The sequence below is a fragment of the Scomber scombrus genome, chromosome 19 (assembly GCF_963691925.1).
Source record: "Scomber scombrus chromosome 19, fScoSco1.1, whole genome shotgun sequence".
NCBI lineage: Eukaryota > Metazoa > Chordata > Actinopteri > Scombriformes > Scombridae > Scomber > Scomber scombrus.
Genome location: NC_084988.1, coordinates 7545093 through 7572911, shown reverse-complemented (window position 1 = coordinate 7572911; position 27819 = coordinate 7545093). Strand labels below are relative to the sequence as shown.

Sequence of the window (27819 nt, the reverse complement as noted above, 5' to 3'; positions counted from 1 at the left end):
GAGCCAGCGGCCTTCCCTCTAAAGCTGCTTCACTGGTGGCCCCCAGGAATGCCAATCGCTTTGGGAACAGGGAGAACGGGGTCTGATGGTGGGGAGGAGGGAGATGGGTGAGATGGAGGGGGAGGCGGGGAGGAGTGGGGAGGGGGGTCTGGGAAGCTGGATAATGGAAACAGCCCCATCATGCTCATGTGCTGGGGCAAGCCAGTCAAAAATTGGAGGGCAACAAAAGGAAACGCGTTCCACTCCCAAGGATCGGAGGCACTTCACCCCTCTACAGTCCAACCTAAACCCCACCTTCTGAAACACAAGTAAGTAGCCACACACACAACACAGTGGTCTTGCAATACTTGAGAGAGCCCTGGCTTACATCCTAAAATTTAGCCAGAGCCCTAATCTAAAGCAGCAAGCTTAAATTCACGATGAAACCTGGCCAAAAAGTCTGCACAGGACCAGTACGCTGTCAAGAGTCAGGCCTGTCAAGTGTATCTGAACTAGACCACCACACACCCACACACACACACACACACACACACACACACACACACACACACACACACACACACACACACACACACACACACACACACACACACACACACACACACACACACACACACACACACACACACACACACACCAAAACCCAGCTCACAGCTCAAACTCCTCCATCATGTCTTGTCCTATTTTGTATTCATCTCTCAAACTCAGCTCTGCTTTTTAAGCTAATGCCCCTCTGGGAGGAAGTACACACAACTCTAACTAGCTAACACACAACTCTTTATCTGAGCTTTCATTCTCTCTTGAATAGTAATTCTTTAAAACTTTCAGGCACATCTTTTGTTAATAGTTTCCTTTTATTAGTATTATTTTTGCCAATATTTATTTATATAGCTAGAGTTGCAACAATTAATCAATTAGTCAATAGACAGAAAATCAATCACCAACTATTTTGATATTCAATTAGTTGTTTTGAGTAAAAAGTCTCTTGTTCCAGCTTCTTAAATGTGTTGTTCAGGAGAAAACAAGTTGCATCTTGGACTTTGGGAGACAGTGATCAACATTTTTTCACCATTTTCTGATGTTTGATAGAGCAAACTACTAATCAGTTAATTAGGGAGCTTTATAAGATATACAACAATACATAATCCCTAGATATTCAATTCAGATGAGGAAAAACAGGAAAAACATGGTCGGAAACTTCAGGAAGAGGAAAGAGAAGAGATTATTCTTCCAGGACAGACATGCAATAGTTGGGTGTTGTGTGACAGAACAGACCAAGATAGCAAATTTGCAGTGTAAGAAACCAAAATTATAGATACATTCACAACATATATTCCAAGTGCCGCCAAACAGATACACAACAATACATGTTGACATGAACAAGAACAAAGCTAAAATTGTTTGAGGTTATTGACAGGGTGCTTTGAAGGTGAACAAAAAAAGAGGTTTGCATAAATAAGCAGAATTATGCAGAACAATAAAGGTTTACATTGTACATTGGGAAACATTTTCCCCTGCACAGTTTTTTCTTTTAGATTTCACAAATTCACAAGCCCTATGTAAATAAGTTAAAAAATAACAGTCTATATATGTGTTTAGATACAAAAAGGGACATTCAAAAAATGGACCATATCATTTTTTTGGCTTCCTCACAGCAGGGGATTTTAAATGTTTGTCTTTCTGGGTGTATTTTTGTCTTTCTTCATGTATTAGCCCCCAGCCTCCCTCTAAAAAATCTCAATGATGGATTTTAGAGTGCAGACCCTCCATCTGAATACTTGACCACAGTATACAACACATGGTTTAGTAATGGATAGCATGTTAGTGCAGAGAGATTTCAAAGAAAAGAGATATCATGCACACGCACACATGCACACAAACACAGATACACACAGACACAATGAGATGATACACTGTATAATGAGTTTATCCTGTTGACTGTCCATACTGACATCCACACAGCAAAATTAGCCAGGCAAAAGTGCTCTGTGAGTGCACCATCTGTATTTTTGCATGCAGTAGCAAGTGGGGTGAAACCACAATAAGTGGATTGAAAGCCATGCATAAAAAAACATCTGCTTTGTTTTTTAAATATTGTATAGCAGTATCAACTTGATTGTACCCCGCTGAACTCTCAGAAACATGACCGGCCTGCTCACTTGTGTTGAAGTGACATTAGATTTGCTGATGGAAAAAGGCAGAAATAAGAAATAAGGGAAAATTAAAACCCTCCAAACTAAACACACATTTGAAGCTTCACAGCTCTCATCCACTCAAAAAATGAGAGCATAAAATTCTAGTAACAATTTAGATTTAATGGAGAATAGGATATATGGTATGATAGGATATGAATACGTTGACCGGCTATGCACACAGATGACCTCTCACATTTTTTTTGTTTCCCACTTGAACTTTAAGAGTAAACAACCGGTTTAGTTTGGAGGGTTCATGTGATTTTGATACTTACAGCACACTCAGCTCTAGTGGAGTTTTCCTCTTCTGTGCTCAACACAAGAGAGTAGATGAACTTGCCCTGATCAGTCACAGTAAGTGAGAGCCAAAGAGCGTCCTCTCCTGTTAGTATATGGTAGAACACAGCAGTGAAAGTAACTTGACGGTATGTATGTATATGTGGAGAGAATTGAGCTGCAACAAATAGTTGATTAGTTGTTTTAAGGACAGACAGAAAATTAACCAGCAACAATTTTAATAACTGATAAATAATTTAAGTTAATTTGAAAGCAAAAATTGCCAAATATCTGATAATTTCAACTTCTAAAATGTGAATATTTGCTGTTTTTCTATGATAGTAAACTTAATATTGTTTTTTACAAGTTTATGGCATTTCATAAATAAAACAATCAACCACTTGAAGAAAGTTATCAGATTTGACTTTCATTGATAATGAAAGTAATTAATATTTGCAGCCCTATTGCAATGTGACACTTTTATTTTTTTAAACAAAATGTATTTCTTTTATTACAAGTTGACTGAACTCTTCTCCAGAGAGAAAACTCAGTAATATTTTTGGCATATAATATTGGCATTATATTGACTAAAAAACACATTAATACTAAAGATATTCATCCTTTGAATTGAGACCCACTCCACATCATTATTTTAGTCAGACATTAAAAATAGACTTTTTCAATACTTTTAGTTAATTTTTTAAAAAGCTGCTAATTATCTTAATTTGGTTATAAATTTGCATGTAATCAACATTTTAGTTTTGAAATCCACACTTTCTTCTATTTGACTGATGTATAGACAAAATAAAAGGGCTGAGTGGAGTTGATGCTACAGACAACTGTTCATCTGGTACTTGGTTAAACACTGCCATCTAGACGCTGCCAACTGAACTGATGTTTCAGCCTCTCCTAACCTGCCTAACAAATTAGAAAAGACTCCATATAGTCAAGATCAATGAATGGACAGGGAATCATACATTTATTGTCCTTCTGACAACTCATACACACAACTCAAATCCTGGTATCACAAAATATCTTCAGTAATGACGTAAATACACTTGAAAATACAATTAAGCCGAGGATCTTTTAAAAGACTCTTGAATGATTGGTATCATATTATTAAATGTACAGATGTATTCAGCCAGCAAGTAAAGCATTTATTGAAGCAAATCAATGTTTTTTTTCCTCACACTACCAACAGTGTGCCTATAAGACCTGAATGATGATGTTCACAGTGCCCTAAAAAAGCAGGTATGCACATGGTGTATCCTTGCATTAAGTGAAAGTACTATCCGGTGTTGAGGTTCATATTATATCATCTTAGAAATGCTGGACAACAGATAGATGAGTAAGTCGAACATCTGAACCTGCACAAAATCAAAGAGGACATTTTTCCTTTACAAAAGAAAATCAATTGCATGATTAAAATAACATACAAGTGCAAAGTTTTGCCCTTTAAAGCTTGATTGCGTGTGTTGAAACAGTTTAATATTGACCAATCTCAAAGGGATTCACTGCTACAATACTTTTTGACACACTTCAGTGACGATATGACAAAGATGGAATCGATGAAAATTGGAAAAACATTGACAGAAATCAAGCAGTAGCCAGCGGTGGAGATGAGGATGATGATGATGATTGGCAGATTGGCTTTACCACAAGATTACCTCAAATTTCTTCAAATACTAAACAGTATTCATGTAGTATGAATATCCAACCAACATTACACAGAAGGAAACTGGTCTGAATAAACCTGTTGACTCAAGAACACGTGTTCAAGTCTCCATTCTCTGTCATTCTGTGCATTAACCCAGCTCTCGGCCACTCTGGGAACAGAATTTCCCCACAAATGTATATGTATCATTAATGGATCAGTTCACCCAAATTCCAAGAGAAGTCGAATATTTTCACACTAACGTCTGGTTTCTAGCTTTAGTTTCCCAGGTTTTGAAATATCCTGTCTCTGCAACTCTGAAAAAACAGCTTAACAGCATGATATCGGAGTTTTCATGCACACAAGTATCCCGGTTTTGTTCATATTCAGAATATCTGCATTTACACAAAATACAAGAAACCTGGTTATTCATAATTATAACAGTATCAAGCTCTCTGATCATCTGTGTCCAGTTGTGTCTTGATTCCTCAACTTTTAAGCCTCTCCTTTCTCTACCAGCAGAGAATATTGACAAACCTGCTAAGGTGTCTCCATGCCACAGGATCCTGGTTTCTTTATACTCTCTAAAACTCTTCTGTATATTCTCCAAAAACCTGATCATGACAGAGATACTGGTGTGCATGTAAACACAACTGAGCAGTTCTAATTGGACCAAATCTCCCCAAAACAAAAATCTCTAGGAAAAGTGTGTTTTTGATGTAATTTGGGTGAACTGATCCTATGGTTCATTATCTTTTTGGCTCGGATGCCCTTCAAATCAAGCAAGACCTTCTTATGATCCTACAGGTTAAATACAGTAACGGAGGGCCTGATAAATCATGTTCAGAGGCCTGAAGGAGTCAAACTATCCAGCATTTCATGAGAAAATAACAAAGATTATAGAAAAAGACAAAAATAGGCATCATCTTGTGTCACAAAACATGTTTATGATTCTTTCCTGTTGTGTTAATCATCTCATGGCCACTGAAGAAAGAACCACCAGATGTTTGGCCACTTCAGCACCATGGACAGATCCATGTCCATCACTGCTGACCAAAAAGACCACACAAACCTCAGCATCTGTCCAAAATTATCATTTTCACAGACAACACATCCACAAAAGCACCAAACAGAGTGCTTTCAAGCAAAAGTCTGACGTCACTCCGAACTTTGGCACCCACAACTGTCTCTTAAGCACATACATGACACAAGCACGACTGATTTCTTCCCTCTAAAAGTCACAACAGCAGTTACAGATTCATACAAAACAGTTCACTCTACCAGCTCTCTAATTAACATTGCAAAAATGTACAAAGGTTTAGCTCGTCAGGTGGGGCACTTTCAAACTTAACTCAAAAAAGGAGGATGCACTGTTGGCAGAAAAGGAACTTTCAAATTCCAGGGAACCGACAAAAAAAATTAAAAAAAATGTATCAAAGACAACAACTCAAATCAAAACTGGCCTCCCTCCCTCCCTCTCCTTTTCTCTCATAGTGGCACACTGAACAAGCTGCTCATCAAAGGGGGGAAAACCTAGTTTGAAATTAGCCCCGAGAGATGTTGGTACTAAACCAACCCTTTCCTGTGACACGCTGTTATTTTCCCTACAAAGAAAGTGAGCTGGGTCCCACAGAGGCAGTGAGTGAAGTACGGTATTTTCTTTGGAACAAACAGCACTGCAGCGCATCAGCTAATAGAGCCTGGCTCCCAAAGGAGAGCTCAATATAGGACACTCTTCCTCTTCCTCCACTTGAGCTATTAATACACCCAAACAAAAGAAGAGAGGCTTAATGAGGCAGCAACGGGGAACTCATGCGAACTAAGTTAGACAAGAGCTTTGTAGTGTTTAGCTCCAAGGATTCCAGCTTTTCATACAAGCAATGGATCCTACTTTTCTATTTCTATTGTGGCTGGTACTATGGGAGTAAAAGTACAGTATATGTACACCGTCTCATGCCCTTTTAAGCACTATGGTTGGAACCATTTGGCGGGGCCTTTTTGAAGTGGTATAAGCAACACAACAGCGAAAAAGAAATGCATAGTTATAAGCATGATAATGTACTGGATATAAAGAATCTTTGTAGTAACACACTACTCTGTTACTAAATCATCTTGTGCTGGGAACATATTTCACCAGCTGAACAAAAACAAACAGAGAATGATGATATATGGAGCGTTTCTTTGCATATTTGCATGAAAGGAAATATATCATGCAGCTGAGAGCAGCTACCTTGAAGTTAATGCTTTGGTTCAGATTCAGAGTGCATTAAAATGGAAGAAAGATGAGGGAGTGTGTTCGAATGCACACAATACTCCAACTAATAATTTGTATCCTGATTGATCAGGAGAAAGAAAACTGTTTCTAGGCAGCTTCACATACTGATCACAAATACCCCTGTACATATCAACAGAATACAGTATTTCAACTATTACCATGAAAACAGACTAACACATACTTGCCAAAAAAAACCCCAAAAACAATTAACAGAGACGTTACTTGTCTATCTACCCTGGCTGACAACAGTATTGTAACATCAGGAAATGACAATATTCAGGCTATTGTAAAAGGAGTTTTGGTGTTTACATCCATGACACCTCCGACAGTAAAACGTTTAAAAGTCCCGAATCAAACCGGGGATATTAAAATGTGCAAGTAAACAATCTCACATTAAATCAAGTACCCTGTCCCCACCCCTCAACAAAAAATTAAATAAAATAATTTTTTTTTAAAACCCATAAACAAAGAAAAGGTTGATGTTTCAGTTCACATCATGCACTGGGGACATAATACTAATCAGATATTTGCCTCAAAGTGAAGCTGTCACACAGTGAAAAGATCACCATTTCAGCCATGCAGTCCAACATGGTAAATGTCCAAGAGTTTGATGTTTTCATAAAGGGTTGATAGTTTTAAGACTTTTGTACAGGGGCAACTTTTAAACAAGTCTGATTTTTTTTCAGTGGTAATGCCTTTACAGCTAGAGTTGGACATTTTTACAAGAATGGTGTCAATCTTATCCTGTAACTCTCATCAAGAGAGCCAATAAGCATATTTCCTAAAATCTCAGACTACTCCTTTAATCACATTTGATCACTTTTTGTTCCAGATTGCGCTATATTGCCTTTAAATGATTTAGTCTAACACCACCCTCAACTCATAGCTCAAAGCTGATCTTTAAACCTGGTTTAAAAACATTTTGGCACATGAAACATTCCTTTAAAAAAAAAAAGAAATCATTATATATCTTTTTATTTGAAAAGGAAGTCACTTTAAGTTCCCATTTGGCATCTTGTATCTAAGAAAACTCAAACCTCAAACTTCTTGATGCATTCACCTTGAGCCTGACAGATGTGCACTAAGCTCATATGAATGTTATATTCGTAATATTCTGCTCAAATTCAGTCATAGTAGTCATAATGTCACAACTAAGTCTGGTAACACACAAGGGATGCGATAATTAAAGATTGAATTGTCTGTAATAATTTAAAAATATATTAACCTATGATGCAGAAGGCCAGAGACGTTCAGTGTAACTAAGAAAATGCTGTGTAAATATGCTGTAGTACACAGTTGTGCCACTAGCTGGAGCTGCTTACTTTTTTGTTTTTTTGTTGGTGTTTTTAATTGAGAACATGATATAAACAAACATATAAAGCAGCCTCTTACTTTTTAATGAGATTGGATGACAGGTGTGTTTAATGGCCACCCATAAGGGCTGCATAAACTGTAAAAGAAACACACCTCCCTGCAGTCCAAAGAAGAAAAAAGGTGCTCATTTAGTGCAGGCTGAGCGCTGACTGTCAGACGGCAGGACTCTAAATAAACCTTTCCAACAAAATCAAGATAAAAGTGATGAACTGGTGGTGCAGTGTGTTGAATTTAATGGCATATAGGAGTCCTCTCCATCTGCTTCCAAGTGTGTAGGTGAACCTGTGGTAGCCATGAAAAATATGAAAGGTCCTCTCTAAAGACAGTGTTTTGTCCGTTCTGGGCTACTGTACAAACACAGTTGGCTCCATGGAAGAGAACCTTCTCCCTATGTGGATATAAAGGGCTCGTTTTAGGGTAACGGAAACACAACAATTCTTTCGTTCAGGTGATTATACACAAATTAAAAATACTCTTATGAAGATCATATTTCATTTCTGCTAAGTCTGTTCCACTAGATTCCACCAAATTCTACACACTGCACCTTTAATTGTTAGATCTGGTCAACACAGTGCATTGGTTTGTTGTTGTTGAATAGATGGCAACGGACTAGAGTGGGAGCACTGTCATAAGCATTTTTAAATTAAGTTGTCATTTTGTTAATTTATCATTCAAGTAACTTGGTGTTTACTTTATCTCTTTTTTGAACTAATTACTTATGTGGCCTACTCTGATTTTATGTGGAAGATAGGTCATGTCATTGGTTAATGTGGTTTTATAATGGAAAAACGTCCAGCGTGTTTCATAAATTGTTAATAATCAACCGATAATCGATTGTTTACACGGCCGACTATCACTTAAAGAAACTGCTTAAAACTTACATCCCTACACAAGGCAAATCCACTGCGGGGCTAAATACTGACTTGAGGATCAGACCACGTGGCACATCAGCAACACTGAGACTTGCAGTAATCATACTTTCCGCATCAGAGGCAAAAATCATTTGAAATATAGCTCTTCTTGTTGGGCCACATTCCTTCAGGCAGCAGAACTCCCCATAAAACAATGAAACCACAGATTTGGCTGGACATATTTGGTTGTCCCTACAAAAAAAAAAAAAAGACATACATTTTTTTCCCTTCCTCAATCCTTATGAACAAGGAAGTTAAATTTTTTGACCACTGGATACAGCTGCAGTTCAAACTTAAACTGCCTCCACATACATTTCCAAAAAGTCCAACATAAGCTACACAAATATGACAAACTGATTCACAACAATTAACCAGTGGCTAATGATGTTAATCTCTTTTTGCCTATAATAATTTTACAATGTCTAAACAACGTTGACCTACTTGAAGCATTGATATCTATGATTATGAAAAGGGATTAACAACCACCTGACTACATGAAAACAGTCGTTTTTTTAAAGAGCTGATAGGGAAACAGACACATATACAAAATATCTTCTTTTGTTTGCTTTTTTTTAAAGACTCACTGTATCCATTATTTCTTTTCAGGTCAATCTGAACCATAAATAAGTTAACAATATAGCTTATCATAAATACATTTCAGTCTGTAAAATTCACATATAAATACCCCGTTCCATCTTGCAGAGACTTCCCAGAAAAGAGAAGTGGACCCACGATTTGCTGAAGCATGTTGCATTTCCTCTCTCCTTTAACAAAAAAATACAAAGCATCCATGATGTAAACACTACGACTTTCCCTTTAAAACCTCTGGAGGCATGGACAAAGACAGGTAAATGGAGCGGACAGAGTAAGCAGTAATTTTACAATGAGACTGACGATGTCTCTCCATTGTCTGTCTGGACCTGGGGCGGTAGGGCAGCCCTTTTCATTTTGGACATCGTTGACAATTTCTTCCTGGTCCAGTCCCTGATTAATACAGTCTGTGTGTGAAAGCAAGAGAAAAAGAAAGGGATAGGCTATTGCTAGTGATGACTGATTGATTGATATTGAGGTGACGGTTGCTGCTCCTGGTGCATGCTTGGTTTTGGAGACGTGCGGACGTCCATGCAATTGACTGAACCGGAGGCAGAGAGCTGCCAGGGGCAGAGAAAGGAGAGAGAGAGCTGTCTCCACGCTGGTCCAAGCCATCCTTCAAAGTTCATGGCTCTCCCTTTTCCTCTCGCTGTCTCACTGTCCTTCTGAGAAGTGAAAGGCCGGAGGCGCTTTTTGGTGCGCAGAGTCCATTCCCAGGGACACCGGTGTGTTGGCAGGGGTGGTGAGAGGCGTGCTGTTAGAGGGCTGCGGGTTTGCGTCACCCTCTGGAAATGTCTTCTCCTGAGACTGGGAGGAGGAGGCCGAGGAATGGGTGCTCTCACTGGAACTGCTGCGGGTCTCTGTGCTGGTACTTGTCTTTTTCATCTTCCTTCTCTTGGCAAGTGGCGCCTTGTCCACTGTCTGCAAGCGGAAACCTTCCCGCTTACATTTGTTAAATGCCTGGAACGAAAAAACAAAAACAAAAAGGAGGAGGTGCAGGTGAGTCAGTTATTATTCATTTCCCTCATCTTTTCTGCACAGTTTTTAACAACCACTTAGTGCTGTCCAAGTTACCCACAAAACCAAAATATCATACATGTATTATAACAAAGGACAAAGAGGAGCAGCAAATCCCTTAAAACCAATAATTTAAAGAATAAAAATAGTTGCTGATTCATGTTCTGTTGATCTCATAATTGATTAATTATTAAATCACCCCATAAAGCGTTTGAGGTAATGTTCTCTCTTGCTATTTCAACTTTTGGGTCAATCAGATTGAGCTGCAGAGTGACTTCTGTCCAGCCGGTAAGCAGCAGTGCGTCGGCAGATTTAAAGAGCCAATTGTTGAATTAAGCTCTAAGCTTACAGCAGGAAGCCTAAAGGTTGGGAAATCCCGATCTACAATCTGACAATCGCGTGCCTCTGTTAATTTCTCACATTAAAGGTAGCTTTGACGTAAGTGTGGACGGAGACGGTGGAAGAGCCAAGAATGTCCGGGGTCATGAGTGGGTTGGAAGAAAGTTGGCTGTCATCCTGGAGCCAGGCGTTGTAACGTAGGCCGCACATCTTGATCCTCTTGTTTGGGTCCACCGTCAGCAGCTCTGATGGGGACGAGACAGAGATAATTAACTTTAGTGCTCTTAATACCTGACTAAGCCACAAGTGAGACACAAAGAGGAAGTGGTTTCCTCTTCAGGTAGCGTAACCTCTGTGAACTACTTTCAAGCACATAGTACAATATTACAACAACCACATCCTCTTTTTTTTAATGTAATACACTTCACTATAGTCTGTTCACTAAAACCTTAAAACTTTAAGACCAATACACAACAAAAATGTGCTCTAATTTAATATCAAAATTCCATAATATCTAATCTCTCATCTTATGAAAAATTGAAACTACACTATCACAGTTCTACTCACCTTGTATGAGGTCTTTGGCCTGCTGGGACACATTTCTCCAGGCCTCGCTTTCAAAAGAGAAATCTCCCTGTTTTATTTTCATCATAATTTCCTCAGCACTGGTGTGAGTCAGGCTTTTCTCCTGACACTGAAAAGGCACCTGGCCAGACAGCATGGTGTACTGCAACCAAAGACAAAACAATCTGCTATCAGATAACATGAACATACAGTTTCTGGGCTTAAAAATCTACATGTGATCTAAACATTTTGTATTGTGTTGCCTGTGATGAAGCAGGGAAACCAAATAGACCAGGAATTAGTGTCAAAACATATCTGCTGTTATAATAACAACATGCTTTATGAGAGCTCTTGACAGATCACGACTGTCCACATTTTTCCATTGTTTTGCTGCATGCTGTGGTTGACCGTGGCTGAACCAGCACTAAACAGAAGAGCGGTCTGTGCTCAGCTGAATGAACAGCATACTCTCACCTTGGCCTGCTTATATCTGCCCGCAGAGTTCTCATTAAAATGACAGTAGTTGGGAACAGCCCTTTTGGCAGTGGAGGATCTGTCATGCCCTGATCTCTCTCTCCCTTCCTCCCTTGTCTTGGTGCACTTTGCTTCCAGGGCATTGTGCACACAGTATGTCAGTAGCCATTTCATCAAAGCTCCATGAGGCACACTACTCTCATTTCCCCCCAAGGGGGCGGCGGTGCAAAGCAACACTCGCAGAGAGGCCAGACTCTGTACGGATGACTGGCCAAGTAGAGAAATCTCTCTCTTTTAACTCTCTGCGCCCGCCGTGTGCCCTCTCCTTCTCCTCTCTACCTCTCCTTTTAATTTTCCTCCTCTATGTAGAAAAAGGTTGAATGGGGATGACATTTCCGCTGCCGGGAAGCAGCATCTCATATTAACCAGCTCTGAGAGCCTGACTGGTCGCTCTTCATTCTGTGGTGAGCATTAAAACTATGTCAGTTCACCACAGGATGCTGAAGGTTGTAACACCGAACATGAGAGCAAGATGAATATCATGTAAAACTGTTTAAATAGAACATGGGTATATACATGTCTGCATGTGTGTGCACAAACACTGCTACACACAGACTATACTGCAGCCAAAATCAGTTAAAACAACAGCTGATTGCTTAATCAGAATGGCTTGCAGCACGTTTAATCCATAAATTTGACAGCATCCACAAATCAACACTGTATAGAGCTCATGATTAAAGATTAATTTGGTTTTAGAAATGATTCAGTTAACAGTATTATGAAAAACAACTTTTACGTGGAACTCGGTGCTGTGAATTTTGAAAAGATTGGTATAAATTATAAATTCATATAATCAGGTCACTTCCCTCAGGCATTGTGGAAAGTTATAGTCTAATGTAGGCCTATACTTGTTGAGATTGTGTGTTCACAAATCAGGACGCTCCTGAATAGAGCTAATCAATGATCTGTTATTTAGTCCTATTCCTGACTGTCAGCAGCATAGATGTCATCAAAGTGAAAGTTGAATTTGGATGAGGGGTATGACTCTTTCTCAGTATCCTCTGAAACTTCTGACCAAATAATTTCGGATCTTAAACGGCAAAAAGTCATGATGTGCCTACTGGGGTCAAGGGTCAAAACAATTAGCCAAGACTGCTATATGAAAGTGTAAAGCCCTGGATTGTCTTGTTTTTTTTTAAGAGCAGAGACTGATTCAACACAACAATTGACTGCCATATAAGTTCATATGTATTTTTATACACTCAATGATTTTTAAGTTAAGTCCCATAAGTCCCTGCGTAATTGTGAAAAAGTGAAAACTAACTTTGCTTTCCCATAATCTATCTATCTATTAATCCATAACATCACAATAAAAATACTGGCAGAGTTCAAAGTAAAGCCTTAAATCTGCTTATCGTGCTTGGCCAGCAGTCCAAAAACTCTGTAATCCAATTTTAAAAAATCTATAAAAAATGAAGCTAATATTTTATTTAATATATTAAAATGTACTTAAAAGCTGTACACATCAAATCTGTAGACGCAGTAACCAAATCACTGGTTTTGAAACTAAGATGTTTTTTTTCTATTATTATGTTTACAATGTTTTTTTTCAAATTGCTGAGATATGGAACTGAACAAGTGAAACAACAGTCTGCTGATATTTTCTCCTCAGAACAAGTTGAATAATGAATGATCATGAGTCCAACAACCTGCATTTTGTTTTAACCTGAGCTCGGCTCTGTCGTCCCACATCCACTCACCAGTATGACCCCCAGACTCCACAGGTCACAGGACTCATCGTAGCCATCATATTTGAGTATCTCTGGTGCTGCGTACTGCAGGGTGAAGCAGGGAGTCTTCAGGAGCTGATTGTCTGGTGGTTTGAGGCGAGCAAACCCAAAGTCTATGATTTTTATCTCGGAGTTCTCACTCTCGTCTGTGAAGAGCAGGTTCTACAAAGCAATTCAAGACATGGGCAGCAATCATTTCTCTCTGTTCAGCAAAACTGGGACACTCAAGAGCTTACTAAATTGGACATCGAGGCTCGTCTGACCAGCTACTTTTAACCCACGTTGGGGTCAAACAATTTTACTCTTGTTTTGTAGTAGATTGAGATACGACAGTAGATTGCATACGACAATACAACAGATCATACAAACTTCAGAAAAACACAGTCATTCTGTTTGAAAAGCTTATGATCCAGTGTGTCTCTATACATCAGAAAGGCACAAACTGTCTTCAGAGAGAAAAAAGATTTCTACTTGCAGCTGTCCTGCTGCTCCCTGAGTGTATGTTCAATACCTCCGGTTTAAGATCCCTGTGCACCACTCCCACGTCGTGCATGTGGCTGACAGCGGACACTAGTTTGCGCATGATGCGGCTGGCCTCTGTTTCGCTGAAATGTTGCTTCCTGCGGATTCTCTCTAGCAGCTCCCCTCCACCGAGCAGCTCCAGAACCAGGTATGTGTGGAGCTACAGCAAGGACATGTAGTTTATTTACATTTCAGCATTTTCAACCTTTATTCTTTGACAGATGTTAAAATAGTACAGTTATGAAAACAGTCGTCTTGTGGAGTGGATTCTAACAATCCTATAAGTATTACTAAACTTTTTATTTTCTGATTTACCATCCTACTTTCACAGCTTGAACTGCTGAGAACTGAAAAAAGCTGAATGTTGAAACGGTGGACAAGAATATTTCTGCTGAATAAGGAATATAGCCAAAAACAGCCCATCCTTAATCCCTTGACGATGAGATCAAACCACAATGGTGTTGAGTAAAAGTGAAAGGGGCCAAAAAAAGTGGGGAATGGAATAATGTGTCTGGGCAGTGGGGTAGAGTTTCTCATTAGCGCTCGGTCTGGGGAACAAAGGCAGGACTCGGTAGAGGCGAGGCGAGGCAGCACCGCTTTGATCCGGGTCACAGACCTCTGAGGTACAGTAATGACCCCACTGAGCTCATCAGGACTAAAGTGGTGCTCCTGGGCTTGAAGGAGCGGGGCTAATGAACCTGTACACTGTCAGGCACACAGCCGAGGTAAGCTACATTTGGAACACATGCACACTTAGTTTGGCTTATGTGTGCAGCATAATTAGCAACTCAAGTGAATCTAGGTTGGTTCTATTCAGTAGTGCAAAATGGGTGTTTGTACAGCTGCGGTTTAAAAATACGTTTCGGCGTAAAAAATATCGAGCACACGGAGAGATGTTTATGGGACAATACAAGAAGAGATAGAGACAGACCTCGAGGGCTTCCAGCATCCCCATTAATCTGGCTTGTTCCAGTTTCAGGACTTAATAAGGCTGCCGTCCCCACAGGCTCCACAGAGAGCCATGCAAAACAGAATTTATGGAGGCAAATATAACCAGCGCGATAAACCTTACCTGGTCATGGTAGATTTCATGTAACTTGACAATGTTAGGGTGGCCATCGCAGAGCTTCAGGGCTGCTATTTCCCGCTGAGTCTGTGCCTCCATCCTGCAGAAAACACAAGCAGGAAGCCAGATAAAGCTCACAAAATACAACACACATACACGGCAGAGTCAAAAAATGAATGATGCAGAGGGTAGTGTTACATCCTTTGCCATGTTTTTAATCTGCATTTTTGGTCTTGACCTGGATATTTGATTAAATTATGCAGAAGTGCCTTTGCATCAAATGTTAGTAAATAAACCGTCAGCATAATGGACCTGGAAGACCCGTTTGAAGCAAACCAGGCCTGCGCAAAATGAGATGTTTTACATTGCATCTCCAACCAGTCACACGAGCCCTGCCACAGATGGATCACTTTTCAAATTATCTAGTTTTTTTTTTATTGTTATTGTTTCAGTTTTTTAAGAGCAGTTTTGATCTACAATCCACTTGATTTCTGACCTTGAAACACTCAAATTCCAGTTAATGCAGAGTCAGAAAATGTAAAACCACTGTAAGCAAAGCGTGATTTACTTCTCAAACGTATGTAGTGGGATCTGAGTGTTTTAAGATCAAGTGTTTGTGTCAGGAGGACTGGTGTAGGAGTGTCTGTTTCTGCCTAGTGTCAGACTGCCAGCCTTTAAACATCCTGCAGTCAACACATGTGATCACAGCTTAATTTGTAGCAGTAGCCTGTAAATCAACCAGGTTTGTGGGCAGAGATTTATTTACATCTATGTATTCTGACCAACATCTGGCAACCTAAAACAGAGTATTAGGGAAAATATAACGTTTTAAGATGTTATCAAAGTTGTTGCCTGACAACGGCTACAATATTTGCCAGCAAGAGGAAGAGGGTGGCTCACAAACACACTTATCCACTGAAATTATAAACATGACATCAAGCCAAAAGCATCTAGCTGGACAAACCCTGTCTGTGAGCAAGCTGTGAGCTCGTACCTCTTGCTGACAATCTTGACTGCGTATTTCTGTCCAGTCTTCTTGTGTGTGCATCGTCTGCAGATGGAGAAGCTGCCCTCTCCCAGAACGCAGTCCTTCAGGTCCATCTCATAACTCATATAGAAAGGTGAGTCCTACAGGAGAGAACAGTGTACTAAAATCACCAAAGAGTCCAATAATAGCAACTGATCTCAATTAAATTACCTTAATGTTGTTACGTCTTTAATTAAATGGACATTAAAAGGTTGGCAAGTGATTTTTTCTTTCTTTTGTGTAACATATATATTTACACAAAGTCATGAAACCATTCTCGTGTAATGTTGTCAAAAGCGATTGAGTACAATAAGATAAACATGGAAGTGGTGTGGTACAATCACACAAGATACCTAGTTTGACAGGTCTGAAATCATTACATGGCAAACCAGCTTCCTGTTAGCAGGAAATGGCATAACGACAAAGAGCTGAGCTGAGCACATTTGGAGCACACAGCTACCTGACTGGCAAAAACTTCCTGTCTTATCAAGTGTGTGACTGAAAATTCTATTTAATAATCCAAGACTTTGTCGATTAACCCAACATTGGTCAAAGCATTATTAAAACACTGTGTGCTAGACTTATATAATTAAAAGCATGAAAATATATTGCAATCCCCACTGGGCTGCAACTAATGATTATTTTCACCATCAAATAATCTATTGATTATTTTCTTGATTAATGAATCACCGTTTCCCCAGCTCATAGGGACAAATGTTTTCTTTTGCCCCGACCAACAATCCACAACCCAAAGATATTTAGTTGACTGTCACACAAGACCGAATAAACCAGAAAATATTCACATTTGAGAAGCTTCAGCTTTTTTCTTAATAAATGACGATTAATTGATTAAAATAGTTTGTGATTAATTCAATATTTCAGAACTAATCAATTAATTGACTAATCGTAGCAGCTCTACTTCAAATCTAATAAATCTGATGACAAGTTCTGAAAATGATTAAGTTTCTCAAACAGCTCAATTTAATATCACTTAATTCAACATGATTTTTTCAAAATTTCAATACCAGCAGGTACCCAGGATGTTATTGAGAAAACTCGAAACTCAAATGCAGTAAAAGCAATGACTACATCCTTCTGAAAAAGCATTATGTTGCACAGATAGATAAGTGCTTGCATGATAAACATCATTAAATAAACCTGAGTGCAATAACACAAGTGCAGTAGGAAAAAAAAAAGTTTGTGTGGAATAGAGAGGATGTACAAAAAAAATTGCATCTGTCTGAGACAGCAGCCATTAGCTTAAGTGTGTTTGTACAGGGGGATCCAAGTCCATTCATCTTACCTTCATCATGGCGCTGCGGGCCACTGCAGCAGAGCCCGGCCTCTCAGAGCCACCACACAGCTGGACAGTGTCGTCCATCACCACATTCCTCTTGAACAGGATGGAGGGGGCCATGAAAGAGTAGCCCTGCACAAAAAAACACATGAACTTTAGGTGTTTACATTTCACCATGACATAAAGTGTAGCTGGGCTATATGGACAGAGGGAGAGGAAACTTCCACTGATGCAGTTTAAAGCCTCAAAAACATCCTACTGATGACATTTTACATTATAGACATTTATGGGCACATTATGTATTTTACACACATATAGATTTATATACAGTTGTATATTTATTTTAAAAACTATTATATTTTTAAATTTAAATATTTCTATATCAAACAAGCTTGCCAGCCCTACAGTAATTCCAATTCTGGTAATTTTGTGGCTGACAGAAGCTGTCCAGCTGTTCCTATTGTTCGACCTGTCATTGTGAAGCGCTCCTGCTTAATTCCAGCTGTGGGGACCCCAGAGCTCGAAGTTGGCATTAATCTTTCTCTCCCTTTTACATCGATACACACACAGCTGTGTGGTATGTAGTGACAGCCATGGATGGACGGAAGGATGGATGTTGAATGAATGAGATGCCCTAAATTGCCGGGCTTGAATATTTGATTGCTCTGCTGTGAAATTACATCTTGGCGCTCTTAATGCAATTTTAATTTTGTTTTGTGAGGCACCGTGGGGGAGCAAGTGCACGGTATCAAATTGGGATTGCTGTCGTTATCTCAGAGATTGCTAGGCTTGCAAATTATAAAGACCACAAAATTTCAGGCTATGTGAATGGCAGCTGAGAGCGAAAAAAGCCAAGATGAAGTTGGCAATCAAAGACTGAAGGCGTAACCGAGACAGACGTGGTGATGCTCTCAAAGTGTAACCTTTTATTCTATGAGAGAAGCCAGTTAATGGATCTATTGATCTACCGAGCTCAAGGATCCAGAAGGCAATCAGAGTTGAAATTTCATGCAATACATCAGACAGCATCAGCTGGCACGGAGTTGTGGGCCATATTATGGTTCAAAGCTACATCAAAAATAGTCATTCACATCTGTTACTTCAATAAGAGCTGCATATGGCAGCAATTACTCCAATAAAAGACCCTTTAGTCAATTTGAATACCAATGCATACAGACAGACTCATGTTGACTTACAGCAACCTTTTGAGGACATTCAAAACTTCACTTGATTACTTCAATTGCTGTGGAGTATGTCAAATATAGTCACAGACAAAAAGTGGGTGATGTATAATGCGATTTTTCACCCGTGTCAACATTTTGCACAGTCTTCAACCAAAGCTCAGACAAACATAGGAACAAACGAATGCAAATACCGATGTTATCCTCTGCAATGACCTGCAAGGAGCACTAAAGGAATATTCCTGTCTGTTAACAAAAAAAAAAAAAGTCTGGTTGTCTAACATCTCTTCCCTCCCACCTGGAAGATGCGGTCACAGTTCTGAGGCAGAGCTGCAGGGGAGTAGGTGGGGTCCATCTCTGTGAACTCGTCTGCGAAGTTGCTGACGTCCAGCTCATCCCGAATCACGGGCTTGAACGGGGCAGGCACCTTCTTAGCTGCCAAGTCTTCCCAGTTAATTTTCTAATGGGGGTTTAAAAAAAAAAAAAAAAAGAAAAACACTGAGGTCCATCCCAATCTTTACTAACAAAGTGTACACAAATACTCTATTTTCCTAAATGTTGCACACTCAAAGCGGCCCCATTATGTATATTAACATCCCACCCTGCCATTACGTTTTTCTAAATATTATGGAATATATAAGACAAGCAATGAAATCCACCTGGTAAAACGGGTGTTTCTTTACATTCTCTGCTCCATTAGGACCTGACCCTAATCTCTTCTTTGGATCTTTGATGAGGAGTCGCTGGATGAGGTCTTTGGCCAGTGGTCCCATATCTTTGGGGAAGGGAGGATCCTTTTTTGAAATCCTTCTGTGAGGTACGAGACAGATATGGTCAGTGTTGTAGAGAGATTATAACTGAAGGAGAGCTGAAAAATGTGGCAGCTGATCAGGGCGAATCCGTACTTGGCAATGTCTGTGTGTGAGTTCTCATCTCCGTCAACAGTGAAGGGTGATCCGCCAGTCAGAAGCTCGTACATCAACACGCCGAGGCTCCACCAGTCCACCGCCTGGAATGCATGAGAGCACCCACCCGTGAGTTTTTGGCTTAGCGGACTAAAAAGAACAATCTCACTGGAGAGCGCACACATTTGGGAGTACAGAAGGGAGGACTCTGGGTCGCTTGATTTTGATCAAACTACAGATTACCTTGTCATGTCCAGACTCTCCTCCTTCCACAATTTCTGGAGCCATATATTCAATGGTGCCACAGACAGAAAAGGCCCTTTCCATCTGTTTAAAAAAAACGCACAAACACATCAACACACACATTTTAGAGGGCAAATATAACAAAAAATACAGAGGGATCATGGGCTCTGCATTCCAAGACTACTATTTATTATAAAATGCCTGCTGGTAGTCAGAACTAGGACAGAACTGAACAAAATTAAACCCCATGAAAGATTAAAGTTTTGAAAAAAAGATCTTATTTATCAAGAGTTTAAGAATAAATAAATAAAAAACTCAGCTAATCTTCTTTGTCAGGACTGAGCGGGGGTGGTTTGATCAGATTTGATTGACAGTAGCCTGACAACAGACGCAGAAAAAAACAAAAAAAAAACAACTCACAGCTGTCATCAGATTTAGATAAAAATGTTACTAAATTCTGATTGGTGCATTGAAATACATTACATCATCTTTTTCCAAGTGAGCATGCCCACTTCAAACCAGAGATGAAAACACAAATACAGATTTCTCTCATGTGAAAACTGTTATAACTTAGATCCCAACTACTCAAGGTTTAAAGCTGACTGAGAAACAAAAACACTTTTAATATTATTGTTCTAAACCTATTATGAAAACACACAGTGAATATAGCTTATAATTTTGAAGTTAAGCTCCCTTCAACTTTTACAGTCCTGAGTGATTAAACATGTTGAGACATACCTGATCAAATTCTTTACTAAGGCCAAAATCTGTGAGAACAATATGTCCGCTTGAATCAAGTAAAATATTCTCAAGCTTCAGATCCCGGTAGACGATCCCAAGCTGTAACAGGAAAAAAAAAAGAAAGAAAAGAGGGTTATTATCGTTATGAAACAACATATAACTTATGTTGTTGCAGCTTGTGTTGAATGTGAGCCTCACCTTGTGCAGATGCTCCAGTGCCAACACAATCTCTCCACTGTACAGGGCTACTTCTTGCTCCTTAAACCGCACCCGTTGCACCAGGTGTGTGAAGAGCTCCCCGCCATTTACATAATCTACAATGGACGATATCATGTAACAAAATAATGCAAAAGAAGGGCAAATACTTCTGTTTATATGGATTCATTCAGCAGATGACAATTCGATTTTTTCACTGGGTTAAAGGGTAATTATTAACTTTTTCTTTTGGTTATATAAACATAACACAGAAGCTAGCACCATATAAAATACACCAACCGAGAATGAGGTGCAGCTTGGTGTCCGTCTGAAAGGCATAGTGAAGTGTGACGAGAAATGGAGACTGGCGGATGTGCTCCAGCACTTGGCGCTCCGTCCGCGTGTGTTCAGCAGTCTTTGCCTTTTGTACAATGGTGGCCTTCTTCAAAACCTTCATGGCGTACAGCTTCCCCGCATCATGACCGCTCACTTTCCTCACCAGGAACACCTTGCCGTATGCTGGTGAATAAAATAAACAAAGACAGAGAGAGGACGGAGTTCAGAGCAAAGCTTTAAACAGAGCATGACATGCTTATCATTCCAAAAACATAGATATCAGATGCCACAGTGGCATCATCTGAATGTCATGTTGTGTTTAAGAGAGACTAGTTTAACAATTTTACTCACCTCCTGTGCCCAGCACCTTTAATAGCTCAAAATTTTCAATTCCCACCCTCTCTACATGGCCCGTCAGGTTGGCTGAAATCAGAACAGAAATAAAATGTTAGAAAAGAATCAGATAAAAAAAACTCAAGTTATATAACACGACAAATGTACAGTAGTTTGAATTAGGACAGGGCAATATGTCAGTATTGTATCAGTATCATGATTTGACTAGATATTGTCTTAGATTTTGGATATTGTAAGATCGTGATATGGCATAAGTACTGTCTTTTCCTGGTTTTAAAGGTGGAATTACAGTAAAGTGATTTAATTTTCTGAGTTTACCCAACTGCTCTAGCTGCTCTATTACTTGTCTTTCCCCACTTAGTCATTATATCCACATTACTGAAGACTAATTCTCAAAAATCTCATTGTGTAAATATTTAGTGAAAGCATCTACAGTCATCACAACAATAATGTTGCAATATTGACATCAAGTTATTTGGTCAACGATATCATGATATTTGATTTTGAAATGAAAAATACATTTTCCCATTTTTAATCCTGTGTCGCTGCGTTAATTGTTCATTTATCTTGTTATATGCTGAATGTATGTAAAAAAAAAAAAAAAAAAAAAAAAATCAATATCAGAGTTTTTTTTACATCAAAAACCCTGTCTTTTCACTTCCTGTTTAAACTGTTTTATGACTTGTCTTGCACACAGGGGCGTTAAGGAGTTCATCACACCAGTCATATAAAACCACACTTTACCGTTTGTGGGTTTAGTAGCTAACATAACAATATGTAGAGAGAAAGGAAGAGATGTGTGTTTCGGGCAAAAACATTGTTTTCATTTCGAGAACAATGCGGCCGAGGTCTAACTCACTCTTCCTGATCTATAACAGGTGAGTTCTGTGTGGAGCCAACAAGTCCTCTGTAGCTCCTTTTTCATCTGCAGCTTTGTATCACGCTAAACTTGAAGCCACGACCATTTATTAGCGGTCCAATCAAATGCGAGGAATGTGATTTAAGTCCCTCTTGTAACCATACACCGCTCAAATATTCAGTTTCACAGGGAAATACATCACAGTACAGAAGCTAAGATGCTCTAACTTCTGTTCCACTGAAATAAATACACAGGAATTATAAACATCATGTGTTTTTTGTGCACAAAATGACACAATATTAATGAGCAGCTAGAGCAGGGAGAACAAAATCATGCTCCACGTTGGGCATTTTTTTCACTGATTGACCAACGGAAGCTTATCTGGAGCACAGGAAAATGTATGTTTATGTTCATTACACTGACAGCTGCACGCACTTGTTTGCAGTTGCGTTATAAATCTCCCGCCTACTATGACTGGTGCCACGTTGGGCAACTCATTAGAGGATAAACATGACCTAAAAAAAAAACATTAACTAGTAAAATACTGAGAAACTAGTTAAAAGATCAGAGAGGGTTACAAGTCGAGGATGCAGACTCAATTAGTTTTTAATTAGTTTTAAAATCATTAATTTTTTTAATAATCAATTAATCATTCAGGGAATTTTTCAAGCAAAAATGTGTTCTACATTCCCCACTTACACTTTCTCTGCTTTTTTTCTAAACCGATTTAAATCACCTTGTTACTCTGCAAACTATTTTCCCAAGGATTGATGTAGAAAACAACAATCAAAGTCTTTAAATCTAACTATTATAACACTTCCCTTCATTACAGCCTGAAAGATATCAGAAAATAACGGAGAGATGGGAAGATGCTGTGATTAAAGAGCTGACCTTAAAACCAGTACAGACACTCTTTCTATGTGTCTGATCAATACTGTTGAGACGGACAAATTGTAAATATATTCAAAAATTATGGTCTGTTTTAGTTGTTGCCTAAAACTGTGGTGCTTGCATGGCCACCAGAAAGAAAAAGGCATCATGTTAAAGTCCTCTGTACTGTACATTTTGTTTGAGAAGTTCAAGGTTCGTTTATTATCATTCAAAAACATGCTTTCACATGAACAGAACAAAATTTGCACTCAGGTCTCAGCAGTATAATAAAGTGACAGTGATAAAATAAAAACAACAACAATAATAATGATAATGAATAATAAAATAGTGCTTAAATAATCAATAAAATCAATAATAAAATCAAATATAAGTGCAACCTGCATTATAACATAATGTCTTCTTGTATATTGATAGAAAGAAACTCTCCACTGTGTTGTTTTAAAGACAGTAAGTTGAAATTAAGTTAAACTCTGCAAAGCTAAAAAAGGTTGAGAAGTGATAGCTCTGAACTGGAGGACTGCAGGAGGACCAGTTAGGAAAGTTTGGGCTAGTTTCGGTGGTTAAAGTGAATGTACAGTACAGTGTGACCCGGCATCTTGCAAGAGGGGGAAGTGTTTAATTTTAAAACACACAGCAGAGCGAGCACACATCACCAGTTAAACTTCTTTCACACGAACAAAGACGCAATGTGAATCAAATATGCGACTGCCTGAGATGATCCTCCATTGCAATTGAAAGCTGACTCGCCACATTAACAAAGCAAAAAGGGTAATTATCTCCCATGAAAGATCTTCAGTGAGTTTAGCACACTGTCAGTGACTCCTCGTGTCTTTCTAAATCACAATCTCCCCCTGCGCAGCTGACTGAGCATACAGCACGCTCTTAGACATGCGTGTCTATTGTAGTGAACACATTCCTTCTGTCTCACACGCTGAGATAAATAAAAAAAAAGGCTACTGAGCAATTACAAGCGGCTGATTTCATCTCTTCCACTCCCCCCCCCCCCTCTTTAAACATGAGAAGAAATGCTGCAAATACTATTAGGCAATACATGAGCGTGCTGCTTGCTTGCTGTTTCATTTCAAAACAACAACGCTGTCCTGTCCTGTCCTTCAGATTGAGGTCAGAGGTTCGGGTTGCATAACGCCCCTTGTCAAGCTTCACCCTGCCAAGGCCAAGTTTGATTTTGGCGTTTTATTAATAGACCGAGAGAAGCGTCCAATCAGATGGTGCCTTACTGCCCCACAATCGGGAAGCTCTTCAGGAGGGAAATGCCAATGTTCCTCAAAATAAAATGCTTTCCTAGAATTGTTCATGTTGGTTGGTTACCTGTTAGATCAAAATGAAAAAGTGAATTTCAACAAACCATTGTTGTTGTTTTTTTTTAATCATGTTAAGCATCTGCAGCTCTGACTGAGATTATTCAGTTTGTGGAAATTATGGCCACAGGAGCACATTTTTAATTTATTTTTTTTCAATTGCACAGTGATTACTTATGTATTCATTTTGGGGCTAAATGTCTTGGTAAGATGAACCAGGCTTAGTAGTAGACACGTCATTCCCTTTATCCTTTTTCCTCCCTTTATTCTCAGCACGGGGTCAAGTGCTTACAGCAGGTGTGCAAAGCAGGGTTAAGTTAATACAGCGGCTAAAAAGCTGCTAGAAGTTCAATACATTAAAAAACCCAAGTGCCAGTGACAACTAGACAGACTGCATATTTAAGGCAGGGCAGTAAAAGGGGGGTGCAGCATAGTCATGTTGCGGCCTGAACAGCACTGTGTCATTATAATAAAACCAGTTGCAGCTTCATTCAGCAGCTCTCATACTGCATTGAATCAAACAAGCATTACCACTCTATTCAAATCAAACACCATCATCCATCAAGTCTCAATTATAATAAATATTTGGGTATGGTGACATTAACTATAACTTTAACTCCTGTTGATTCCTTAACACAGGCAGGAGTGGGAGTAAGCAAGCAAGTAAGCCACTAAAACATTTCCATAAATATTTATTTTAAAGATCTTTTGTATATTTTGGATTTGTATTAGTTGTATCTCCTTCAAGATACGTTGTCCCTATTAAAAGGTATAAAAATGGTCATAGTGGTAAACAATTATTTGTTTTATTTGTGAAGAGAAGTGATAAATTCTTGCTTTCTCTGGACATTAATATCACACATACTAGTTTCTACACTGAGTTTTATCATTTCTATCAAAGTGTAGGCCTACCACAAGCTTCAATTCTACCAATTCAAAGCACATACAATTGGACAACCACCTTAACCATTCATGCTCCTAACAGGGTGTTAAAAAGTGTGTATCTCCTGGTGCATGTTGCCTGTTTTAAGGGTTAAGAAGCTGCTGGTGCATGTCAACACTAGTTTTGCACTATTATTCAAGTTAAATTAGTCAAACAGCAACACAAGCCATCAGGATTCAACACATCCATCACAGGTTAATTGAGGAGGAGATGCAGGTGTTGTGTTTGAAATGCACCTTTTTTTTGCCCATTATAACATGATCTGAGTGCACTGTAGAGGTGCAGGCTAGGGTTTTAGCTCTAGTGACTTGACAGCACTGCAGCTGTGTCTGCTCTCTTTGGCTTAGCAGAAGTTAGCGGTGTGGCTGCTAGTAAATCCACGCAAATAACAGGAAATCCAGCTCATTAAAGTAATCCACGTCAAGTGAAAGCGTTGACAAGTGGCGTGAACTTGCTGGAAAAAACTCTTTGCCTACTAGGTCTAATTTAACCTAGTTACACCAAAACAACGCTAGCTTAGGCTAATGTTATTACCTCCAGGTTTGACCATGGTCATTAAGAAAGCCTTTAGCTAACCTGAGTGAAATGGTTATGTAACATGAGTATTCGTGAGATAGCAGTAAGGTTTCAAGTAAAGCATAAGGGACAGTCAGCTAAGCGTTATCGTTAGCCTTCCTCTGCCATTTTTGGACTGGGAGTAACATTAATGCGCTCACCTCAAAACGCCCATTGACACTGACAGCTCCGTCCAAGCTAACCAGCTAACATCTCTCCCCCCTCTCTCCTGACACGTGTCGACCAAAAAAAAGGAGATACATTTACCAATAAAAACAGGACTGTCTCAAGAGTTTAGGTGCAGCCTTACCATTTTTCAGCTCGTGTTTCACAGTAAACAGGTCACCTTCTCTGGAAGATCCCTCCATCGGGGATGGCATCGTAATTTTTCCTGCTCCAAATTGTGTTCTTCAAATATAATGCTTTTCAGACAAGGTTATGCTCACCTCCCGAGCTAGTTTTGTAACGACGACATGCAAAATAAACTGAATATACCCTAAGATAATAAAATGCCTGTGAAGTAGGCGCCAAACTTGCTTAATATTTAGACTGAATGTTGTTACAGCAGCACAGCAGCACAGAGCAAACACTTGCTTCTTCCAGCACACCACTACCACTGCCTTCGCAACCAGGCAGTACCTCTCCGCTGATTGGTGTTGCTATGTGGAACTCCGGCCTCTGATTGGATGTCTTCGTGGTAAGCGACACATAAGTCCCGCCTCCCCTCAAAAGACTGGTGCTGCCTTCAAATGACTGCCATGTCAAAGGTCAAAAGAGTAAAATAATAATAATAATAATAATAATTATAGTTTTTTTAATTGTTCAGAGAAAGATATTTACATGTTCAGAATAGAAAAGTAAATACATATAAAGTTGTTGAGTTTTTATTTATAAGGAATTCAGGTAGTATATTATCACTCAATAATTGAATCAGAAATGTGCTAAATCTATTAAGGGTAATTACTTTAAGTTTATTGAAATGAGTATTACCAGAAGATTTAACTTTCTTTTTGTTTTTTTATCTTAAAAGTAACAAATAACTAGTAAAAACTAAAACATTTGAGTAGAATTATAAAGTATTAGGAAAGTTCCTCAAAAATTGTAATTATTGTCATTATTAATCAGTTACTATCCATCACTGTTCTAGCTCTAGTCCTAACACCACTATTCTCTCTTATAAGATAAGATAAGATGTACGATAAGATGTGTCTTTATTGATCCCCCCTAGGGAGAAATTCAAATTGACACAGAGGTATCCTATAGTGGAAAAAAAGTAGCAGCTTAAGGATGAAAGTGATAAAATAATAAATTTTATTTATAGAGCGCCATAAACAATACTCAAAGACGCTTTACAAAATCAAAGACAATTAAAATAATAAAAACCATACAGAATAAATGAAAACACAATCAATAAAAGCAAAGCAGAGAAGAAGAAACAAAATAGAAAAACCAAAACAAATAAAAGAAAACATCAAAACAATCAAACATTAAAAGCGGATTTGAAAAGGCAAGTCTTGAGAAGTGATTTGAATTTGATGAGGTCAGTGCAGTCACGGAGGGATTTGGGGCAGCAACAGAGAAGGTTCGGTGCTTGGTCCTGAGAGGGGTGGAAAGGAGGTTAGCATCTGATGAATGTAGGTTACGGGTGTACAGGTGGAGCAGGTCAGTGAGGGGACAAGGTTATGGAGGGATTTGAAGATGAAGAGGAGCAGTTTATATTGTATGCGGTGAGGGATGGGGAGCCGGGGGTGATGTGGTCATTAGAACAGGGGATTATATTTTTTACTACTATTGTTTTCATTGCTTTTGTACTTTTATTTATTGTTCTTTATTCTTTTTTTATTGATACTTCTATTTTTACTGTCCACTTGCTTGCTGCTGCAATAATGTACATTTCCCCATCATGGGACTAATAAAGGAATAGCTTA

General features: G+C 39.0%; 1 protein-coding gene across 2 annotated transcripts; it reads right to left on the bottom strand.

Moving 5' to 3' along the window:
* Positions 1 to 3436: 3436 nt before the first annotated feature.
* rps6ka5 (ribosomal protein S6 kinase, polypeptide 5) lies at positions 3437 to 26488 on the bottom strand. Of its 2 annotated transcripts, XM_062440643.1 has the most exons (17): positions 26202 to 26488; positions 21322 to 21393; positions 20935 to 21153; positions 20638 to 20753; positions 20437 to 20538; positions 19699 to 19782; positions 19456 to 19559; positions 19210 to 19360; positions 18849 to 19010; positions 17376 to 17501; positions 16040 to 16173; positions 15052 to 15145; positions 13969 to 14139; positions 13428 to 13619; positions 11197 to 11356; positions 10711 to 10874; positions 3437 to 10233 (listed from the first exon to the last, which is right to left on the bottom strand). In XM_062440643.1, the coding sequence occupies exons 1-17, from the start codon at positions 26269 to 26271 to the stop codon at positions 9928 to 9930; spliced, it is 2427 nt and encodes an 808-aa protein (XP_062296627.1). In that variant the 5' UTR covers positions 26272 to 26488; the 3' UTR covers positions 3437 to 9927. The 2 variants fall into 2 exon arrangements, with proteins under 2 accessions (XP_062296627.1, XP_062296628.1); XM_062440644.1 differs by lacking the exons at positions 18849 to 19010; positions 19210 to 19360; positions 19456 to 19559.
* Positions 26489 to 27819: the final 1331 nt, after the last annotated feature.

What these genes read in the sequence shown, in the direction of transcription:
- rps6ka5 (XM_062440643.1), bottom strand. Translation starts at nt 26,271, where the DNA reads ATGCCATCCCCGATGGAGGGATCTTCCAGAGAAGGTGACCTGTTTACT. An exon ending in CACTGGAGCATCTGCACAAG is followed by an intron (nt 20,539 to 20,637) that starts GTGAGGCTCACA and finishes TTCCTGTTACAG; the next exon opens with CTTGGGATCGTCTACCGGGA. An exon ending in ACGTCAAAGCTACCTTTAAT is followed by an intron (nt 10,234 to 10,710) that starts GTGAGAAATTAA and finishes TTTTCGTTCCAG; the next exon opens with GCATTTAACAAATGTAAGCG.